Source organism: Copadichromis virginalis, linkage group LG9 (genome assembly GCF_057382275.1).
Source record: "Copadichromis virginalis isolate Kocher_CV1m ecotype Utaka linkage group LG9, C_Virginalis_male_GT1.1, whole genome shotgun sequence".
NCBI classification, from domain to species: Eukaryota; Metazoa; Chordata; class Actinopteri; order Cichliformes; family Cichlidae; genus Copadichromis; species Copadichromis virginalis.
Genome location: NC_140626.1, coordinates 13,549,344 through 13,570,180, shown reverse-complemented (window position 1 = coordinate 13,570,180; position 20,837 = coordinate 13,549,344). Strand labels below are relative to the sequence as shown.

The 20,837-nt window shown below is 43.7% G+C and overlaps 1 protein-coding gene across 3 annotated transcripts in view; it reads right to left on the bottom strand.

The window, feature by feature from the left end:
* Positions 1-20,837, bottom strand: part of LOC146701552 (disco-interacting protein 2 homolog C-like) — a 79,636-nt gene that overhangs the window by 10,648 nt on the left and 48,151 nt on the right. For all 3 annotated transcript variants that reach the window (XM_085467837.1, XM_085467838.1, XM_085467839.1), the window contains 19 exons: positions 19,750-19,843; positions 19,493-19,612; positions 17,969-18,083; positions 17,375-17,514; positions 15,407-15,543; positions 15,118-15,326; positions 13,089-13,203; positions 12,634-12,835; positions 12,445-12,545; positions 10,300-10,380; positions 9,780-9,903; positions 9,563-9,684; positions 9,271-9,382; positions 7,704-7,813; positions 7,199-7,329; positions 5,217-5,385; positions 2,490-2,660; positions 1,215-1,276; positions 1,072-1,129 (listed from right to left, as the gene is read on the bottom strand). In XM_085467837.1, the coding sequence (XP_085323963.1) occupies positions 1,072-1,129; positions 1,215-1,276; positions 2,490-2,660; positions 5,217-5,385; positions 7,199-7,329; positions 7,704-7,813; positions 9,271-9,382; positions 9,563-9,684; positions 9,780-9,903; positions 10,300-10,380; positions 12,445-12,545; positions 12,634-12,835; positions 13,089-13,203; positions 15,118-15,326; positions 15,407-15,543; positions 17,375-17,514; positions 17,969-18,083; positions 19,493-19,612; positions 19,750-19,843 (2,373 nt within the window). The remainder of the gene's footprint in view (positions 1-1,071; positions 1,130-1,214; positions 1,277-2,489; positions 2,661-5,216; positions 5,386-7,198; positions 7,330-7,703; positions 7,814-9,270; positions 9,383-9,562; positions 9,685-9,779; positions 9,904-10,299; positions 10,381-12,444; positions 12,546-12,633; positions 12,836-13,088; positions 13,204-15,117; positions 15,327-15,406; positions 15,544-17,374; positions 17,515-17,968; positions 18,084-19,492; positions 19,613-19,749; positions 19,844-20,837) is intronic.

Sequence of the window (20,837 nt, the reverse complement as noted above, 5' to 3'; positions counted from 1 at the left end):
AGAAAGAAAAGTATGTCTTTGTGCCCTCTTTTCCCTGTTAATGCCCTATCGGCCCCCCTGGCTAAACTTTGCTAGATCCGCCCCTGCACAGTTACCAGCGTCAGCTATGTAGAAAAAGATCCTGGAGTAGAAAGTAATAATAAATAAATTCTAACAACAGCTGATCAAGCTTAAACGTGCTGCTGTTGTTCAGCCGCTGGTTTCCTCTGTCTGGTGCAAAGTGGGCCAAAAGCAAACAAGAGACACGGACTCGCGACAGAAAAGCCGATCAGCTGATCATTTAAGCAGTTTCACGATTGAAGTAGCAGCAAGAAGAGGCAGTCGCTCGTTAAGCTTAACGCAGGAATGCTTTACAAACATTCAGAGATGGACTTACACACTTGCTTTACTTCTCTCGGGGATAACTTTGTCGGAGATGAAATGCCGGGTTGCTAGCGAAGCTCCACATGCTATCCAGACCACCGACAGGTCCCGCATGCCACAGCCGCTCTATCACGTGATGCATACTGCTCTGACTGCTAACGTTCTGAGGCGAGTTACAGCGTGTTGCAAGTTTTATGAGGTGCTTTCGTGATATTTAATGGATCGGATTACATTTTTTATTTTTCTCCGATATCCGATCCAGTAATTTAGGTCAGTATCGGACCGATACCGATACGTAATATCGGATCGGTCCATCTCTACTATCTAATAGTCGTCTCTCTCCTCCCACATGCCCACCGACAGAAAGGGAGGATGAACATTTGAAGGCTCGTCATCGACTCAAACCTGCTGTCTGTTTTGACTCACTGAATGTGGGAGGACACGCAGTGAAAAGCAGAGAATAGTCCTGGAACGTGCTGCCATTAAAATTACATCTTCATCCCGGCGTGTCTTTGGTAATTTGCTGTCAGCTGCTCAGTGTCGGTTCATGTTTCACCTAAAATTTCATGAATCGCCTCTCATGTGGAACTTGAACTTCTGTGGGGTTTAATGAAACCTCTTGTACTTCTTAGCACTATGCTGATTGGATGCTTTGATTTGATTTGAAACTACATGCAAATTTTAATGTATAAATATTAATGCACTCACCTTGCCAGACTCCATCAAGGGGAGACTGTGAGGAGAACCTCTCTCCACTAATCGAACCCTGGAACAAATGTGTTATCGTCAAAACTTTTTGCAGTAAAGCGAGAGGAAGACGGCTGACGGGACTTACTGACAGGTTACCGTACCTGTCGTGACGCAGCGCTCTCATGTCTACGTACACAGTAGTGGGGTCCGGCCCTGAAGTGCCCTGCAGCCAATCACAGTGATCAGAAAGATTTAGTTTCCCAAACTCTCCGACAGCGTTTCACTGGAGCGATGAGCTGACTGTACAGTGGGTGAACAACTTAAACGGGAGAGAAGCAGCTAAAAAAATACTATTTTTGGTTTAAGAAGCTAAGAAGAAGTGAAGCTAAGTGGGATATTGCAGTGATATTTGCTCTCTACGTTTAACTGATCCTCATATGAGGATTATTAATAGTCGCAGGATTCAGGAAACCTGTTGAAGTCCAACAGAAGAGCCCAGCCCTGACCTGGGCTTAAAACCAGGAGCCTCCTGGGTCAGACAACAGCACTACACATGAGCCACTGTGGTGCCAAAACAAAGGGTTCGGTGTCGACACAAGAGGAGGGAGGGGGAGGCACAGGAAAGGAGGTACAAACAGATTCCTTTATGCGAATATACAGAGGAAGCAAATCCAGGACATTTCAAAAGGAAACTCTAAAGATGAGGAAGATTAGGTCACTAACTGGGTTAAATCTACTGATTTATTATTACAAGTTTTCAATTTAATTTTGCTTTCACATGCAAGGATATCATGAGGAAAGCTCCCAAACAATGACGATGGGAGCGCTAGTTTGGACGACTTCCTGGCGACTTTCACAAAGTAAGTTTGTCATGATTGGGCTTTTGTTTTATGATTTCTTACTATAAGGTAGTCTGTCTGAAGATCTCCTGATAAGCAATTACCAGTGCACGTAGGAGGAAGTCTTACAATTGATATCCATTAACCACAGTCTGTATAAACCTCGGCTCCACCTTAAGACAGACCGACTTTGGGGATAATAAATCTGCACGATTTCCATGCAAATCAGAAATACGGCCACTTGTGTGCATTGCTCATCCTCGGTGCATTTGGTAATCTAACCTGACACTGCGTATGTGCAATGTAACAGCTTTCAGTGGCTTAGAAAATATAATTTTTATTGTCAAACCATCTGATTAACAGTTTCAAGTATTTCTTTAGACAAAGTTTAACCTTGTCCAAGTTTTCCTACTTAGGGACTAGAAATCAGTGAGCAGGAACATCCCTAACCCACTGATAAAAATTCAAAGAATTTAAGCTGCAGAATACTTAGAAGGATAAAACCGTTGAGTGCAAAGCTCCATCTGAACTCTACCAAGTTTTTGTGATAACTGCACGTACAGAATAGTCTGCAGGAGCAGCTGGTTTGCTTTTTACCTGCAGGCAAATGGCCAGGTTGACTCTGCAGCCGAAGGCTGTGCTGACAGAGCGCGGGTGAAGGCCGAGGTCTTTGAAGAGCTTAGAGAAAGAGAGTGTGAGCGCCATCCTGGGCCTCTCCTCTGCCACCACTACACAGGCTCGAACCCGGGACAGATCCAGACCCCGAGCCTGCGAAAGAGACGAAAGGAAAATTATATCTAATCCCAGAGAGTCCAGCTGTGGACTGCTGGAATGAGAGAAAAACCCTTTCAAATATAAAGTTTTTCTTCTGACTTTCTGCCTCTTTAACCTACTTAGTTCACCAGAATAATACGACGCTCAAATCCCTTCTTGTGTAGGTGTTACATAAAAAAGAAAAACTGTGACTAAAAATAAAAAAGTACAAAAGTATAAAGTTTGCTTCATCTGTAGCTGTAAAGGAGACAAGAAAAAAGTGCTTTGTTTCTGCTTTTCTCTCAGCGTTTAACGCTCAGTCTCCATGGAAACTTAAAGACAGATAGTCACTAAAATTAACTCTGTGGCTTCTATCCGTGACCAATCAGAGGCGTCGGTGTCTGTAACTCCAGCTTTCAGATGTGTCCTCGGGCTGAGCAGATGGAGACAGAGTTTATTACCGCTGAGCAGAGGAGAGCGTGAGGGAAGTGAGCTAAGCAGTGTCAGACTTGGTGGAGCTGCTGTCTGCTCACTCACATGGAGGCTGTGGGTTTATCAGCTGTGTCACTTTACTGTTCCGTCGTCTTATTTTGAAGGTTTAGCCACTGTGACCACATTCAGACAACTCAAACATCTTTGAGAGCACAAGACAACAGTTCTGCTCTGGAGATTTGGTAAAACGTCAAGATCCACATTAACCAGTACTCGCAGCAGGTGGGGAGCTTGTTTACATGCTGACACAACAAACTCACAGAGGCTGATAAACAGAGCAACAACTAGAGGAACTTGGTTGGTGTGCCTTCTTTTGCAAGATAACATATTTGTACATGTTCTCACTGACTGAGTCTAACTTTGGGAAAAACACGGTCCTGACATCTGTATGGACCAAAGAAAAACATATATATCTATTAGAAGGCCATGTTTTACAGAGCAGGCTTTGAACTGTAGGGGATCGACCACTCAAAGCAATTTACACTCCAACCCACACTCACCTTTTCACACAGCACTTTATTATCTTCTCTAAGGTGCTTTAACTACTCTGCGTTCGCACCTCTGGCCAGTATGGACTCAACTAACCTAACATGTATGTCTTTGAACTGTGGGAGGGAACACACAGAGGGAACCCACGCAGCACATTCAACTCCACACAGGCCAGCTTAGAGGTTTGAACCTGTCTTGCTATAAGCCACAAGTACTAAAAACAAATACGATTTTTTAGGGAAGCTCAGTAAATACCGACGGTCATATTTCTATTTTCATGGTTCCTGTTAAAACCAAGCAAGCTGTGTTTTCTTAGTCTTCATTTTTTATTTTTGACTCCTCCAAGCAGATCCACCTGCAGGCTCGGAGTAGTTACTCTACTCAACAAGAACTTCACAGTGCCTGCAGCACTGTGGACGAGGCAGGCAAGCTGCATGAAACATTTACAGTGAGTCTGGCTTTTTCTTTCACTGTGTGATGTATACGAGTGCTGTCCATTGTTCTTATGTCAGGATGTGTGGATTGTAAGGGTGAGGATCCAAATACTGCTAACATCTCTTAACAGAGAATCCAAAACAATAGAGGTCAGAAAGTAAAGAAACAAATAAATAAATGTTTGGAGCATAGCAGATGCTGTTACAGAGACTACACTACAATGCACCACCTGCATGTGTCCAGCAGGTGAATATTAAAGAAGTACAACAGGAATGACTGCGCGACTGTCGTGTCTCCAGCTGTCTGTGTCTGCAGCAGAGTATAATCGAGGCTCAAGGGGGAGACAGGACTATTCATAGACAGGGAGGGCTGATTAGGGAAGGACCAACACGAGGGTAACAGGACAATCAGGACATTCAGAGGGAGACAGGAAGCAAAACTAACACAGGACGTGAAAGAAAACAAAAGTAAAAAGTAAAGGAAGTAACCAAAGGAAAGTGATACAGACATGAACACTCCCACCTATCACGAGTAGAGGAAACAATCCAAAGGAAAACACAGTAAACATGGAAACAAGAAGACACACAGCAGACATGGGGACAGAGGCATAAAGATGAGAGAGAGGGAAAAACAAGCAGGAACTTGAACTACCACAAGAACCAAAACACAGGCTGGAAACTGAAGCTCGTCACACAGAAATGAACTCTTCAAACACTTGAAGCCTGAACTCTAATCCAACAAAACAAAAACCAGGGCATGACAGAGCTTCTCTTTTGCACACAAAGTAATAAAAACATTGAAGATATCACATCTAGATGAAGAAAAACATGTCGATAGAATGTTTTTTTTCAGTCGATGGCCTCGACCAGGCTGCACAGCCATCAGACTCTGTCCTACAGTTAATCACAGGAGCAAACTGGAGGCTGGACACATGATGTTTATCAGAAGCTGCAAATGTCATCAGAACAAAAAGTTCATTTTTGTATTGATATTTTATATCAGGGATTTCTGTCTCTACTGTTGAAGGACTGTTTGCAGCCCGCTCTTCTGCATCTGCAGCCTTCTGCAAAACCTCCCATATTTGAAAATGGACTTAAATATGTAAACAGACAGAACTTGAAACCGACACGTTGCTCGTCTCACTGTTGTGCTGACCTTGAGCGCCTCGGTCTGCAGGCCGAGTCCTTTGGTGCAGAGCTCCATGACGCTGTAGGAGCAGAAGGTGTCTCGCACCCTCAGCTGGCTGACGGCCAGCAGCCACAGCGCTGGGTTGGACTCCAGCTCCACCGGCGGGATCAGGATGGACTGGTGGCCAGAATACACGCTGCAGACAACACAAAGGCTTTTCAGTGTGTGTGTCGGGGATCTGCATGTGCCGACTCAGAACAATAACACAAATTTAAAAATGGACGACATGCTTACAAGCACTAACAACATCAGGAGACTGACGAGTGTTGATGATCTGGTTATGTACTGCACTGGTTTGGACAGTAAAACTAACATTCACTCACTCTATAACCAGTCACACTTGCTAAGACTATGATTTATTGTCCTGAGAAACCGGCCAACCAGCACCACAGGGTTGTGTAACAATCTGATGTAAATGTGAGCTACTGTCAGCGAGGACGACGTGAAATCCTCAAGCCGAGGATGATTTGTTTTATTCCGAAGACATTTAGCAGCAGATATCGGCTCCAGACGAGTTGAGTATTTATGAGAAGAAGATTTGAAAGTAAGCAGACCTGCAGGCTGGAGCCAAGATTTAACGATTTAAAGACTGTCGAGTTTCAGACGGAAACCTTTAAACATTAATATTACTTATTATTATTATCAATAAGTATAAATCACTGTTCTTGTATTTTAAGAGGGTGAGGCAGGGATGAGTATAACCAAACCTTCCATGTTAAAAAGCTAATTTTCCCCCCTTTTACTGAAAATACATCAATAAACACTTAAATTGTCTTACACTCAAAGAGTAAGACAATTTATTATTTACAACTCGACCCAACTCTTCCAGGACGTGGATTCAGGTTATCTGGGCAGGAAATGCTCAAATACTTTAGAATATTTTAAATGTTCAACATAAAAAAGTTATATTTATTTATGAATTTCTTAAATTGCCACTAAGTGTTGTCAGCAAACACAATGAGTCACTGCATCCACAGGTTCATGCAATATAATGCAAGAGTAAAAGAAAGGGGGGGGCTCCAATCTGTAGTTCCCAGCCTGTGTCATGTTACATCCATATAGTGAAGCAGTTTTTAAGCATTGTTCAACTTAAGGTTTTCCTTCCCCCCCATTTAACAGGAGGGTGTTCAAAATAACAACATGCAAGCTTGTCTTTAGCAGCGTGCTGCAGTACTCGTGGTGCATGCAGCTCAGGTTTGAAACCCACTGCACACATTATTAAATGAAAAAAACAAAGAAAGATGAAGTCATGAAACAGAAGTAAAGCATTTTAAAATGAACTTAAATACATAAATATATATTAACCATCTCGAGGCAGGTGTTGCTGATTTGCAACAGTTAAAAACTAACAACCTGATTACCCCACGTACATATTTTATGAGTTGTTTTTACTCAGAAGTACCACTGCAGGACTCAGTTGTGCATTAGCAACAAAAGCTCAATTTGAGCCTGAGAGGGTAAATAAGAGTATTAATCCTTAAAACAGATGTAGGGCTTTAATGATTCACAAAACATCTGCTTTTATTTACTTTTCTGGAAACCTGGGAGTTACTTTGGGAGTACAGTGGGTGTGCCTTTGATTTTGCACCTCGGACATAGTTTTGTTCCATCCTTCAAACCACGGCGGGAGTGTTTCAGAGTGCTTAGCTTGAATAGGGACTAAAAATTTTCTGTGCCATTCCTGCCAGTTCCTGTCCTCCTTATCTGCTCTGAGCTGCTTGATGAGCTATGTTGAATCTGATTGAATAATACACATTGTCTTAAGTGGGATACTAAGTTACTGCAGCTACATACAGTACAAGCTCATATCTGTGCTGCTTTGATTTGGACCATCCATTCTTTAACGTAAAGAAGTGCAAAATGAAATGACTGGAGGATCCTCAAAGAGTGTAAAATGCATATTTAATGGTTTGTAAGTGGGTGGAGATGCATTTAGGAGCTGCACCAACCTGCAGAGACACCAGAGGACGAAGCCGAGGCCGCAGTAGGGATCCAGACAGATGGCAACTTCTCTGGACGGGTACAGCTCACACTGCAGCTTCACTGACCGACAGAAGGCTGCAACTGCATTATGGGACATCTGGAGCAGAGAGGAGACGAGAGGGGAGGGAGAGAGACACACGAAACACACAAAAAGACAAACAAGGAGCAAGATAGGAAGGTTCACAATGAATTTAAATTTAAAGTAAAACATTTCACATTTTTCCCCCCGGTAAATGAATCTTTGAAAAGCGAGCGACATCTTAGTTGGAAGAAGCGGGTTGTGTGTTTGGACTAAGCCCTTCAACTGTGAGCCAAATGTGCTTTAATTCTGCTTTCTGTTTACTCATTTTGCTGCTGCTCTGATGGCTGAATTTCCCTCTGGAATAAGAAAAGTAATGACTGGAGGAGGAGGAAGAGGAGGGGAGTGGGACCAGGCGGCAGTGGTTTGGTGAGGATTAGGGCTGAGCTGACCTGAACTCCGGCCAGCATGCCGGTCGTCGACACGCTGAAGTCCAGATAGGCCAGGCCGTCTGGGTTGGTGGGCTTATAGAGAGCTGGAGGCTTCTTCTTTGGCAGGTCATCTGCAGCATGCACACACACACAAACACACACACATATATATTTATTTCATTGCACTCAAGAGCACAGTCTCATTTCAAACACTGACCTCCAGCTGAACCCAGAGAGAAAAGGGCCTCAAATACTCTGCTGCAGCAGAATCACAGCAACATGACTGATGTCTCACTTTCCATATAAGAAGAGACCGCTTTAAAGCACAAGCATGGTGATACTCTGTGTTTCTCTCACTGTTAACAAATCCCAAGGGAAGACAGAACCAACAACGAACAGTGCTAACAAGCTCTGTGTGTGCAACTGCAGCCTGATAGATCCCTGTCCTACATCACTGAGTATCGGCGTTACGCTGGGTGAGATATTCCTTTATAATCAGTGGCACTCACCCACCGGGTGTATGTGTGTGAGAAGAGCATGTATCTGAATATTCATCTGAATATGTATCTCTGTTTTGCAGTCACAGGAAATATGTTGGTCCCTCTGATATTTTTCACAAACCTACAAACTTCATATTTAAATGATCATCCATGCACAGTTCACATGTTCTCATCTGACCAGTTTCTGACTAGCTGGAGATTTGTTGCTGGTAAGAAAATCTCTACAGCGTGCACTAAACTCAAGGCTCTCACATTTAATCTGGTCCGCACCTGTCTTGAAATTTTGACCTGCCTAGATGAAGCCTGTCCGGTCTGTGCACTCATTAATAGGCAGTTGCACCTCCAGACTGCAGGCTGTGAAAGGTTTGGTTCTCTGGGGTGAGTTTAAGCAGCCGGAGATTTGGATGGCAACCACAGGACGAAGGACAGGGAGCTGAAACAGGCGGCCAACTGTCACATGAAAGTGAACCCTAAGTGATCCCAAAACCACAGCAGGTGCAGATAACCAATTTCTTTAGTGGGTTCACTGAAGAAAACATTAAGTGTTCCAGTTGTTCTATTTAAAGGGTGATCTAGATCTTATTCTTTGCTTTTAGTCATCTTGGCTCAGCTGAACTCAGTAGAGCGATTTGGAGATTTTTCTTGAAGGGCAAAAACAAAGGGAAAGAGTGTCTGTGATTTATAACACGCACATAAAGAAACAGAATTATTTTTGTTTTAATAATAATTGGAAGCCAAAATTGTAATTCAGTTAATTCGATTCAGACCCGTGCTGACAGCAGACCAAACACTAGCGGCGATATGGACTGAGGGGTGTGGAAAAGACACTTCCACACGCATCAATTCAATAAACTGATAACAGACTTGCAGCTACAGCGAGTTTTTATTTTCTGATAAATCACAGAGTGATGGAGCTGTAAAGGCAGGTTTCATCACAGCAGAGGATTTCATTTAATGTGCATTCTTTAGGTTTATATCTGCAACCAGAACTACTCAGACTGCATTGTGAGGCGGCTGTGCACGACCTGCATTTATGTTAAATTAAAGTAGCGTGATTTCCCAGTGCGGATATGAATGAAACGCTGTACCGGTGTCCAGCACTGGGGGCCAGTTCCTGATGTCCACCGTGGCCATGGCCTCTTTGGAGCGCAGCAGCTTACAGATGACGGCGGTGGTCATCACACCCACCGAGTGACTCACCTGCACAATTAGAAAGAGAAAGACAGAAGAAGAAATTAAGCTCCCTTTTTTCCCCAGAGGAGATCAGAAGTCAGCCAGAGCCATACGAGTCTGGAATTAGCTGGGAGCGAGAGCTTGAACCTTGGAGGTCTGACTGAAAGAGAAACCGCATCGGTTTAACAGACAAATTAAGAGTCTGACCTCGACAATCATCTTAACAGTGGGCAGGGTGGTGGAGATGTTCTGAGGGTGAGGCGGTCGCACTGTGATGGGAACACAGCCGGCGTACAGGCAGCCGTAAAAGGCTGCGATCAGGTCTATACCTGCAGAAGAAGCAGACACACAGGTGTGAACGATGCTTGCAGTGTCCAGGTGCTGTCACCTGAAAAGTACATTGAACATCTGCATCGTCTCTCACCTGGCGGGTACACCAGAGCGACATGATCTCCTTCCTGCAGACCGCCTCTCTCCATCAGCAGAGCTGCCACTCGCTCCGCCCTCTTATGCAGCTGCAGACAGGTGAGAGAGCTGGACACTGCCCCCTGCGGGAGGTGAGAGGGGGGAACGGTGTGAGCCATCAAGAAGCAACCTGCCACACTCAAAGGACAAAAACTGCAGTTCATCTTGTTATTGTTCAGTTTTCTACTTGCTTGAATTAGCTCATAATCATCGTTAACCTGTTTTTATTTATTTACTTAAATTAACCATGATAATGAAGCCTGAAACTCCTGATTTTAAGCCACTGATTCCATGGATAAAGATCCGTTTTGGTATCGATTATAATCCACTTTTATTCTCCTTGCATTCAGCATCTTAACATCACAGAGACGTGATGACTGATCTACAGATCTTTCACCTACAGTTCACCAGCAGCAGGTTATACGGTTCAAAATGTACAATTTTTTACGGTGGTCAGTTGTGCGCGAGTGTGCTGGTACCCGAGAGCTGAGCAGGGTGTAGAGGATGTGGTCCGGTGTGGTCTGAGCTCGCCACTGCAAAACCTCGGACAGGAACAGAAACTGCAAAACAGAAATAAACACTTGTTTTACACACACTTTGACAGCTTAATCTGTGTGTGTGTGTGTGTGTGTGTGTGTGTGTGTGTGTGTGTGTGTGTGTGTGTGTGTGTGTGTGTGTGCGCGTGTGTGTGTGATCTGATTTCTGTAAATAGTTCAAGTTGCTGATGTAATTCAAAAAACAGCAGAGGTGCATCAAACACGTTTACAAGGAGAATAAAATGATACATTTCTCCCATAATTTCAATTATTGCAACATCAGCATTTTGAGATAAAACTGCAAAGCAGACAAGAGACATTGAAGTGAAACAGAGCTGATAGCACAGAGGGAGTGCAGCGCATGTACAAAAAGTTTTTAGCATCGAGGAACTCCATGTCAACGTGTGCTTACTCACCACTTACTGCTTTTTACTGCTGAGTCTCTGCCTTCTGTCCGGCACATTAAAGCAGTTTAATCAATATCACAGGCGGTGAAATTTCAAAGCAGGTGAAAAAAACAAAAAACTGCCTCTAAAGATTATATTTACAGGCAGTTAAATGATGCAGACTGACTGACTTGAATGATGCTGAAAATCTGGCTCCATCAGGCAGTTGAAAAAGTAGGCGGCCTGTTCAGAAAGTTAATTGTCAGTTTATGTTCATAAATCAATTTGTCCTTTTCATAAAAACAGTTTTTTCTAGATGTGTTGTTTTCATAAAATGTCAAATTTGCAACTTCTCCCAGTTCTGTAGCTGCTCATTAACATTTCAGCAGATTTCCTAAAAACAAGACATCAAAATATTTCTATTAAAGTAAAGAGGAGCAACTTCTTGTTTCAGCAAGATTAAAACTTTAAGCAACATTTTAATTACCTAAAAGTACTGTATAATAGATTTTTTAAAATGTGTTTTTATCAGCTTCCAAAACCTCGTACCACCGTATTCACCCATGAGAGGGAGGATACAGAGTATAGAGGAGTCACAAAAACGACGACCTGCTGAAGTTCAAACTGAGCATCACGGAGGAAGAAAGGTTTTTAAGTGTCTTATCTGAGTATTTCAGAAGCAGCTGATCTGCTGGGATTTTTCCACATCCCTCTCTTGGGTTTAGAGAGAATGAGCCGAAAGAGAGAGAATATCCAGTGAGTGGCAGGTTTCTTTGTGAAAATGCCATGTTGCCTTGCAGCTGACAGGAAGGCAACACTAACTCAGATAACCCATCGTCACAGCCAATGTCTGCAGAAGAGCATCTCTGAAAATGAGCTGCAGCAACAAAGGACCACACTGGGTGCCCCTGCAGCTCATACTCAGTCACCAAAAGTGGCAACAGAAGACTGGACAAATGTTTCCGGTCTGAGTCTGATGAATCTGGTACAAAAACACAAAGGCATCCATCCTGGCTTGTTTGGTTTGGTGTAATGTTGTGGGGGATATTTTCTTTGCACACTTTGGGACTCTTAGTATCAACTGAGTATCAGTTAAACATCACAGCCTACCAGAGTATTGTTGCTGACCACGCTCATGCTATTATGACATGGGCAGTGTACCCATCTTCTGATCTTTGCTGATCCAGCAGGATTGCAGCACCTTGTTTAATGTAAGCATGAAGCATCTGTGAAGACAAAAGAGGCTCCAGCCCAGAAGCTGTGTGTACCTGACAAAGCGTGCACGAGTCCAAGTGTCTGTGTGTTTGTGGTTATTCGACTATGCAGACGATTAGTTTGGCAAATATTTATGGAGGACTGAACAACTTCCATCAGAGTTTACTGAGTCATAAGTGAAGGTGAAGTCTTGACACGACTTTTCATACAAAATATTCTGTTTGATGTCAAACATAGAAGAGATGAAAAATGTTCTAGACGATGGAGTCAAAGAGATTTGATGATTTTGCTTGACTGAATTATTAATAGTTTATCAGAAGTGTAGCAGATTACTCTTCCTGTCAGTCAACTTGTCGCTTACTCAATGATCTTCTGATCTCTCGGCTTTTCAACATAAAGTTACCTTTTTTTGGGCAGAGCTTGGTTTAAGCGGAGTTGTGATGTTATTTCTTGAGCTGAGACTTTGTTACGCAGCTGTTTGCCTCACCTGGTCGTTATCATCAGTCTGTCCCAGGTCTCTGCCGCTGGCCTGAGCGATTCTCTTCCCTGACACCAGATTTCCCACCATCACAGAGGCGGGACCGATCTCTGCCACACACAGACACAATCAGCACATCAACAACTACAACTACCCACAAGGTTACCACCTAAAGACCCTGAGCAGACCCTCACCCACCTGGCTGTTTCTGCCGCGGTTTGGGCAGGTTGGTGACACAGGTGTGGGGGCACATCAGGACATTGCAGGGGTGAAGCCCCCCCTCCAGGTACAGCTGCTTGATCTCCGACAGGTGGATGCCGCCCAGAGGAGTCTTGGGAAGGGTGTTGGCCGGCACCAGAGCCAGACAGAAGACGCCCACCCCGTGGATGCTGTCTATGGCCTGAGAGTCATGAGGGAGTTTGGTCAGACTGCAGATGGGATTTAACGTCCCCATGGGGTAACTCGCTTTGCTGAGAGTAGTCTAACACAATACACACATATCTAAGTGGAGTAAGACACACCAAACACAGTACACGATCCAAGTGTCCTACACAGTGTCCAACATAACCGCAAGAAAACGACATTTCAAATAAGACTTGATCTAAATGCAATAAGGCTGCATTGCATCACATTTGAACGTGCAGGGAAAGCACCTGCAGTACGCGGCTCATCCACTGGAAGCTGTCCTCCTCCGTGGAGTCCGGTCTCTGCTCGGCCACCACCACGATCCTCTCATCTCTCAGCACCGTCACAGAGAACACAGCTATCCTGCACAGACAGCAACACCAACCTGTTTGTTTTCTATTACATGAATAATGTTTTATTCCACTGTGTTAATTCTATTCAGCTTGATTTACCCATCAAGCTGCTTTCTTTGTCTTTTATTTTGTTCTATTTATTGAGCTCTTTCTAGTAGAGCAGTTTTATTTTATTAAGCTATTCTGACGAGTTTTATCATCTATTTTTTCCATTCTGTTATTTATTGGCTGACTGGTCGGTTCCTGTTGTTTGTGACACAGTTATTTCACAAAGGATAAATAAAGTACAGCTTATGATGGATTATCTAGATTGGTGTCCAGACGTGAAAAATGTGTTTCCTTTAGTTTTTTCACACTGCGAGTGTGTGATGTCACACTGCGAGGAGCGCAGCAGTGGTCACTGAGAAACTCTGAGAGGTCGCTGCAGATGGACAGTTTGATGAAGGTGGGTTCCCAAGTCTTCGTTCTTTCCTTATCGCCTTTGTTTGTCAATTTCATTTTTTTCCATGGATCCTTCTTCATTTGCTTTCCTTGTTTCATAACCTCTTCCTCCTCGTCGCTCTTCTTTATTTCCCTTCCTTCCTTCGTCTGTTTCATTTCTCCTTGGCTTTTCATGTGTCCTTCTTTCTGCCCTTATAACTAGCTTCCTTATCACCCTTATTTGCTCATTCTGTTCCTTGTGCTTGTTTCCATTCCCTTGGTTTGTTTTTTCATTTCATCCCTTTGCTTTTTCCTTATTTTTCCTTTTCCTCATTTCCTTCATTTCATCCTTATTTATATACTTTTAAACATCTTTGTTTCCTTATTTCCTTTATTTCTAAATGTCTAAATATTGTTTCCATGACTCCTTCTTACTTCCCTGTTTCACTACATGTCCTTTTCTTGATTTCCTCCTTCTTTTTTGCATATCACCTTTTCTACCCTTGTCACCTTATTTCCTGCATCCTTATTCAATCCTTTGCTTCCTTTCCTTGTTTCACTGCATATTTCCTCTCTTTACATATTTTCTTCTTCTCTGTCGTCTTCGTTTTTCCTGTAATGAAGCCCAAAAGCAGAAACTAAAGGCAAACATGGATGCTGGTATAATGAAACCTGATGGACTTTCAGCCTTTCTTCTTCATGTTTCCTGAGACTGTTTCTGCAGCTGCTTCCTCCCTGAGTAGAAACTTTAAATAGCTCCGGGAAGCGTCATCAGAGGCTGTCAGGTAAAAGATGAATTTCCTGCTCGGTGGCCGTGGACACAATTAAACTTCACTCTATTACTGTTTCTGGATTCATCCACTATTGCTCTACTTTATTAGATTTATTATGAGCGATGGCATTGCTCATTTATCAGCATTTATCAGCCAACGTACCGATGTCGGACATCTCGCTGGTTTTCAGCTTCTGTCGATAGGAACGATGATAAAAAAGATAATAAAATAAAAACCGATTCGCTGGCGGTCGAGTCATGTGACATTTGAGAAATGTGTGACTGCAATATTACATTTTCAAGTCCAGCAAACTTTAGTCTTTGTGTTTTAACATTTTAAAACCTGGAGCTAAATTGAGCTAAACTGTTTTCAGGTTTGTTTCTTTTCCAAAACCAAATTTGCTGTTATTAATCAGAACTGTCTGTCATTAACATTTTATATACACATAAAACATCTTTTGGTGGCAGAACTGAAAGGTCACAAACTGCTGGAAACCTCTGATCTCTGTCAGGAGCCGTTCCAGTTAATGGAGAGTTATGATGACTCATGGCGACGACCACAGACTGGAGGTAAAAGATGGCCACTAAGACACCTTCTGTTTGAATTGTGAAGCTGAGCGTGTGCACTGTGGCCATCTTGTTGTTTTGAAACAACAAGCGAGGGATGGACCTACGTTCATCTTTTATATACAGTCTATTGTGACCCTCAAACCCCACCCACTTCACACTCACCTGCCCCTGTAGACGAATTTCATTGGCTCCACTGCGAGTGCAGTGGCAACGATGTCATCGGCATTGTGCCTCCGCCCGCTCACCATGATGAGCCCGTCCATCTTGCCTGTGATGAAGACGAGGCCGCCGGGGCCAATGAAGCCCAGCAGGCCAGTCCGCACGAAGGCGTACTCACTGATCAACCCCCCGCTGGAGCTCACCGGGTAAACCTGCAGAGGACATTACAGCATTACAGTGTTTTTTTATTTTGGCTTTTAGTGTTTGGGTTCATGTCTTCACTTCGCCTCACCTCAAAGGTGTTCTTGGTCATGCCCGTAAGGCCGTAGTACGATGTCCCGGTGGCGATGGAGCAAACGCAGAACTCGCCGATCTCATCGGTCTGACAAAGCTGGGGCACGCCTTCCGGCTTTACTACACACACCAGGCCTGGGAGGACGAGACACACACACGGTTAACACTCCTGAAATGTCTCTGCTTGTTTTAAAAAGAAGTTATTTATGGCATGAGGAGGAACATTATTCACTCCAAACGCACCTGTTTATGAGACTCTCATTTCTCAAAGCTAAACTCTGAGCTTAAAGTAGGTTGTTCCAACCCGAGATGACGTCCCCTCCCGTCTGTGTCACAGCAAAACCAGGTTACCCGTGTAAAACTGAACTGGTGACAATGTAGTCCCTTTTTAAAGAAATATTTTGGGCTTAGATTTAATTGTAATATGTTAGTGGAGAGAGAGCAGGAAAGCTGGAGAAACACCAGCAGCAATGCACAGAGTAAATGGCCTTGGGCTGGGTTCAAAGCCAAGCCTCTACATTAGCCCTACAGCAGACTGGTCGCCTGCTCAGTCCAGGGAGCTACAGCAGTACCTGTGACACACTCTCATGAGCTTTCTGATTCTAGGATTGGCTGTGCGGACAGCGATAAGTATCACGTTACACAGCACAACTATAAAATGCTGCATCTAGATCAGTTTGAAGTGACTCAGCAAACACTTTTTACCCCGTGCTTCAGCATCTTCTTATTTCAGTCATTACAAAGAGAAATGCATGCAAGATTCCACAGAAGCTGAAGGAAACAGATTTTGCTCCTTAGTTTAGTTTCCTTTGTGGTGCTGCACGTATAATCTCTGTGGTGAACGCTGGGCAGAGCGACTTCACAGAGGCTGTTGCTGCCTGTGTGCTCACTCAGACCGACTGGAAAGGACCAACTTTTATTTTGGAGCATCAGTTTTATCTTGGGAAGGTTCCTAACTGAGTGAAGCAGCACAGTAAGAGGTGATCAAATTCCCATAATACTAAAGAAAAGCTCCAAAATGACGACTCATTTACTTTTAACCCATGAGATGAAACAGTTTTATTATTGAGTGCAACTGCTTATTATCAACATTAAAATCTTTTAGTTTGCAGCTCAATGAGCACATTTAACTGTGGATTGCATTTTTATTCACGACTCTAATTGCAGACTCATCTGCACTAAAACTAATCAGTGAGAAGATTTTTACTCTAATCCATCTGCTGTAAAACGGGACAAACAAATAATGCCACTGGTGTCTGTGGATTCTTCATTAAGACCTGAACGGATGATGTTTGGCCCTAAATGCTTTTCAATGTTCTGTGTTACCTTTTTAAACTATGTGTGGGCTTCACCCTGGAGGGGAAAACTCGGCTCATTAGAACAGATTACAGGCTCTGCAGCCGTACTGAAAACTCTCCTGAGTTTCCATAATGTACAGCAGAACAACGCTTAACTCGCTCGTTCATGAGCAGGGAGAGAGAAAGGGGTTAAAGACCGGACACTGATGAAAAAGAGAAGCTGGGTCTTAAACTAATTTTACGATTTAATGAACTTCAATTACAATAGATGGAAAACTAGAAAGGAGAAAAAAGTTTGAAAAGTTTGCTGGCTCCTTACGTCAACATTCAGTCACATTTTTGCTTGAATTGCACATTTCGATTACAATCCCCGCTTTTATTTTGTAGAAACACAAATTCCCTAAACCCAAGTCAGGCATATGTGAAGCTCGCAATCATTTTAGGAAACTGTTTAAAACCCTTGTCTTCTCCAAGATACATTATACTGCTGTTTAAACGTATCCCACCTCCGACTTCTTGCTTCCACGATTAAAATTCAACATTTGTGACACTAAAGGTCTGTATTTGTAATTTTCCTGATATAAATCTCAGTTACACCAGCTCAACCACACTTCCTCTTACAACACACACACACACACACACACACACACACACACACAACGATGTACCTCCGGGTGTGACGGTCCCCACATCCTGAACAGTGAGCACCGACAGCCGCTCCTCCGTGTCGACCCTGACGACGCCGTAACTCAGGCCCTGCATGGACAGGACGCCCCGACCTGGAGGCTGGCTGCTGTCCTCCACCGGCCTGAACACACAACCCGACACACACACACACAGGTGATCCTCTGACACAGCTCGCATCTGTCCAAACTGACAGACCGCCACACTGCAGTACAGCACACTACTGTGCAAACGCTCGTGTATTTCAATTTAGCTTCCACGTGTTTCTTTAGACAGCAGCTGCTGTTTCACTCATTCTCGTCGCAGTCCTCCTGCCCCATCATTCTCTTTCCACTAAACACCGACCTTTGGATTGTTCTAGCATAAAACAGACGCCTCAAATGATGAACCAGTGTTGTATCTACACATCAAAGACAAATAGCAATTTTAAATTGAATCTTTAGGCACTTTGCTACTAGCTGCCTAAACACATCATTTATTCCCATTTCTTCAGGTGAATCTATGAAACTTGGCTGCATGCATGTGAGACTGCTGCACATCTCTGCATAATCTGTGACGTGGAGGTTGTGTTTACGTACCTCCTGATGGCCACCGTCAGGGCCTCGGGGGAGCTGGCGCAGGGACAGATGACTTCAGTTCTCAGCCCTTTGGTCTGAAAGACGTTGAGGAAGGCGTCGCAGGACGAGATGGACCCTGACAGACAGAAACAATAACTGAGTCAGGACAGCTTCAGTTCAGGTGTCGAGCCACTTTTCCCACAAACTCCTGACACGTGCAGAATTGAAAGAGCTGTCATGTGAAAGGCTTTTAATCACATGTACCAGATCCCTGAATGTGATTAAAAAACACTCAAAAGACCTTTTGTACTGAAGTTTTAAAATGTTCCAGGCCAGTCACCTTTTTATGACCACGTCTCTGGGCAGGTGCTGGACATTTCTTTCTATTTTATTAGCACAGGTAACAGCGCACGGCTGGTTTCATATTTTGTTTTTGGGTTTCTTATTTTCTCATTGGAGGGTAGCTGTATGCAGGGATCAGCTGAAATAATTATTTAGGGCAGGAATATGAGTTCATCCCAGCGCACTCAGGCTAACATGTGTCACCATGTCAGAGCATTTAAAAGTCAGTAATGTTGCCAGAAAGCTGTGTGTTTTGCATCTATTTGGTAAATGAATGGTAAAAATGAAGTGTGTATTCATAACTGTGAAGAGAGATAAACTGAAAAAACAAATCAACACCTTTTTGTGTCGTTAACATAACATTTCCCTTCAACTATCACTACTGCTTTCAACAGTCCACAGTGGTTATCGTGCATCCATCTGTGTGCTTGACTACAAATGAAAATGTTTGTCACTGACAGACAAACCTGTGTGATTTCTGAGTGTTTATGATATGCTAAGATTAAAGGTGTACCGACACACTTGTGTCTCTCGCTGCTTCACCTCTCCTTTGATTTGTTTTGTCTCCAAATTTCTACATTATTTGTGGGGAATTTCAGGAAGGTTTCATCAGAGATAGAAAAGTTTGAATTTCATGTCTCATAAATGCTTATCACACTGAAATGAGAAACTTTGGGAGAAACTCTTTTGATTTTTTCAAATAAATATCACCAACCAGATCCAGATATCCTGGGGCTGATCCTCTAATGTCAGAGCACACCTGAAGGCACCATGAGACAGCACCTGCTCAGAATAAATGTTATGACCTGAAAATCCTGCCTCGTGCCAAACATGATGCAACATGATGCAAGTTTCAAGTCACTGCAGCTTAATGCAGAAAAACCAGTTTTCTGTGGTCACTGCTAAACCAGTTAAACAGTTACTGAACTTAAAGATACAAACCATCAGTCTGGATGGTGAAAACATCACTTCCTGGTTCCAAGCTGTTGTATTTTTGTCTCATGTTAGGCTGAAAACCTTTTCATGTACTAAGTTTGCGCAGTCGGACACATCCTGCTCTATTCCTGTAAAGTGACCCAGTTTCCTGAAATCCCGAGAGTTTTCTTTTTTCTCATTTCCCTGACATTCTCTATCTGGAATACACCTCGCTAAACTCCCCCGTTAGTGAAAGAGCTCGGCTGTGAAGGCTGAGCGCGACCTTACAGGGGTTTGATCCGTCGGCCACCAGCAGCATGCGCAGCGAGCTCAGGTTGATGTCCTTCTGGTCTTTGTGGGCCACCAGAGCCCAGTGCATGTCTCTGGACTTCACACAGGCCACCTTGGCTGCAGGAGGAGATGCGCGTACAGAGAAAAAGAGTGAAATTAGCATTTAATCTATTTGACAGGCAGGTGAATGGAGGGACTTGACTAAGATGAGTGACAGGTGTGTGTGTGTGTGTGTGTCAGTATGTGTGCCTGACCTTTGTACTGGCAGACTTTCTGGATCCACGACAGAGGGTTGACCTTCATCAGCGAGTAGGGCACGCTGATCACGTGCATCATGTTCATCACACTCTGCACACACACACAGAAAAAGACATTGAGGTGAGGCTTCATGTTAATATCTTTGGAATAAAACTCTTCTGGTTTTTTATGTATTATTTGATCATAAATGATAAATGGGCAGGAGGCTGGGGAGCGTGGGCTGAAAGCCTGAGGTGAAGTCAACCAGGTAAGCTACGAAGATATCTGTGCATTAGGTAAGACAGGTATAATCCCTTATGAGACGCTTCAGTGTTTCCCACACAAAGACCTCACTCGGGCAGCTCGCCAGCTACATCAGTCCCAGCCGAGTGATTCATTTTAGTATTTTTACATTTTTCAAATCTGTCTGCAAGAAAAACCCTCTGCACCCAATTTAGGCTGGTTCTCTTGCTCTTATTTTGAAAGTCCATTCACTGCTAATCATCTTGCTCTGGCCCCTTCACTCTTTGGTTTTCTTTACTAACCAGCTCACTGGCCAGGTTGTTAATGTGCAGGTCATTAATATAATTCAGGCGCTTCCCCGCAGATAAAGGATCCTGTCCCACTGTTGGACTAAACCCAAGTCCACCTGCTTGGACGGAAACACTAGTTTGGACTTTAGCAGAACAGAACAAGGACAGTGGAGTTCATCGGCAGCTGGAGGAGATCCTTTTGCTTTTGGGAAGCAACTGGGAACAGAAGAGGCAGAGTGTGAGAGACGGGTGACTGCCAGAGTAAAGCTTGAGGCAGAATTGAGCCCAAGCTGCTGCAGGAAACACTTACAGCACTCAGATGCTACACAGAGCTCAGCAGACCAGCCTCTACACGTTTAACCTGCGTACTGACACCAGGGGGCGGTGTCGTAAAACCAAGTGTTAAAAGTCGTCTTTGATGATCTTTTGCACAAATGCAGAGGGTCACTGATGTCCGGCTACACATCATTGGCCTTTTTCTTCCATAACCCGTCGTTCAGCACAGCTAAAGAGCTCCGCAAGTTCAATACATCAATGTAATGGACTTGTCTTTCTGTGAATCCTATTACTTA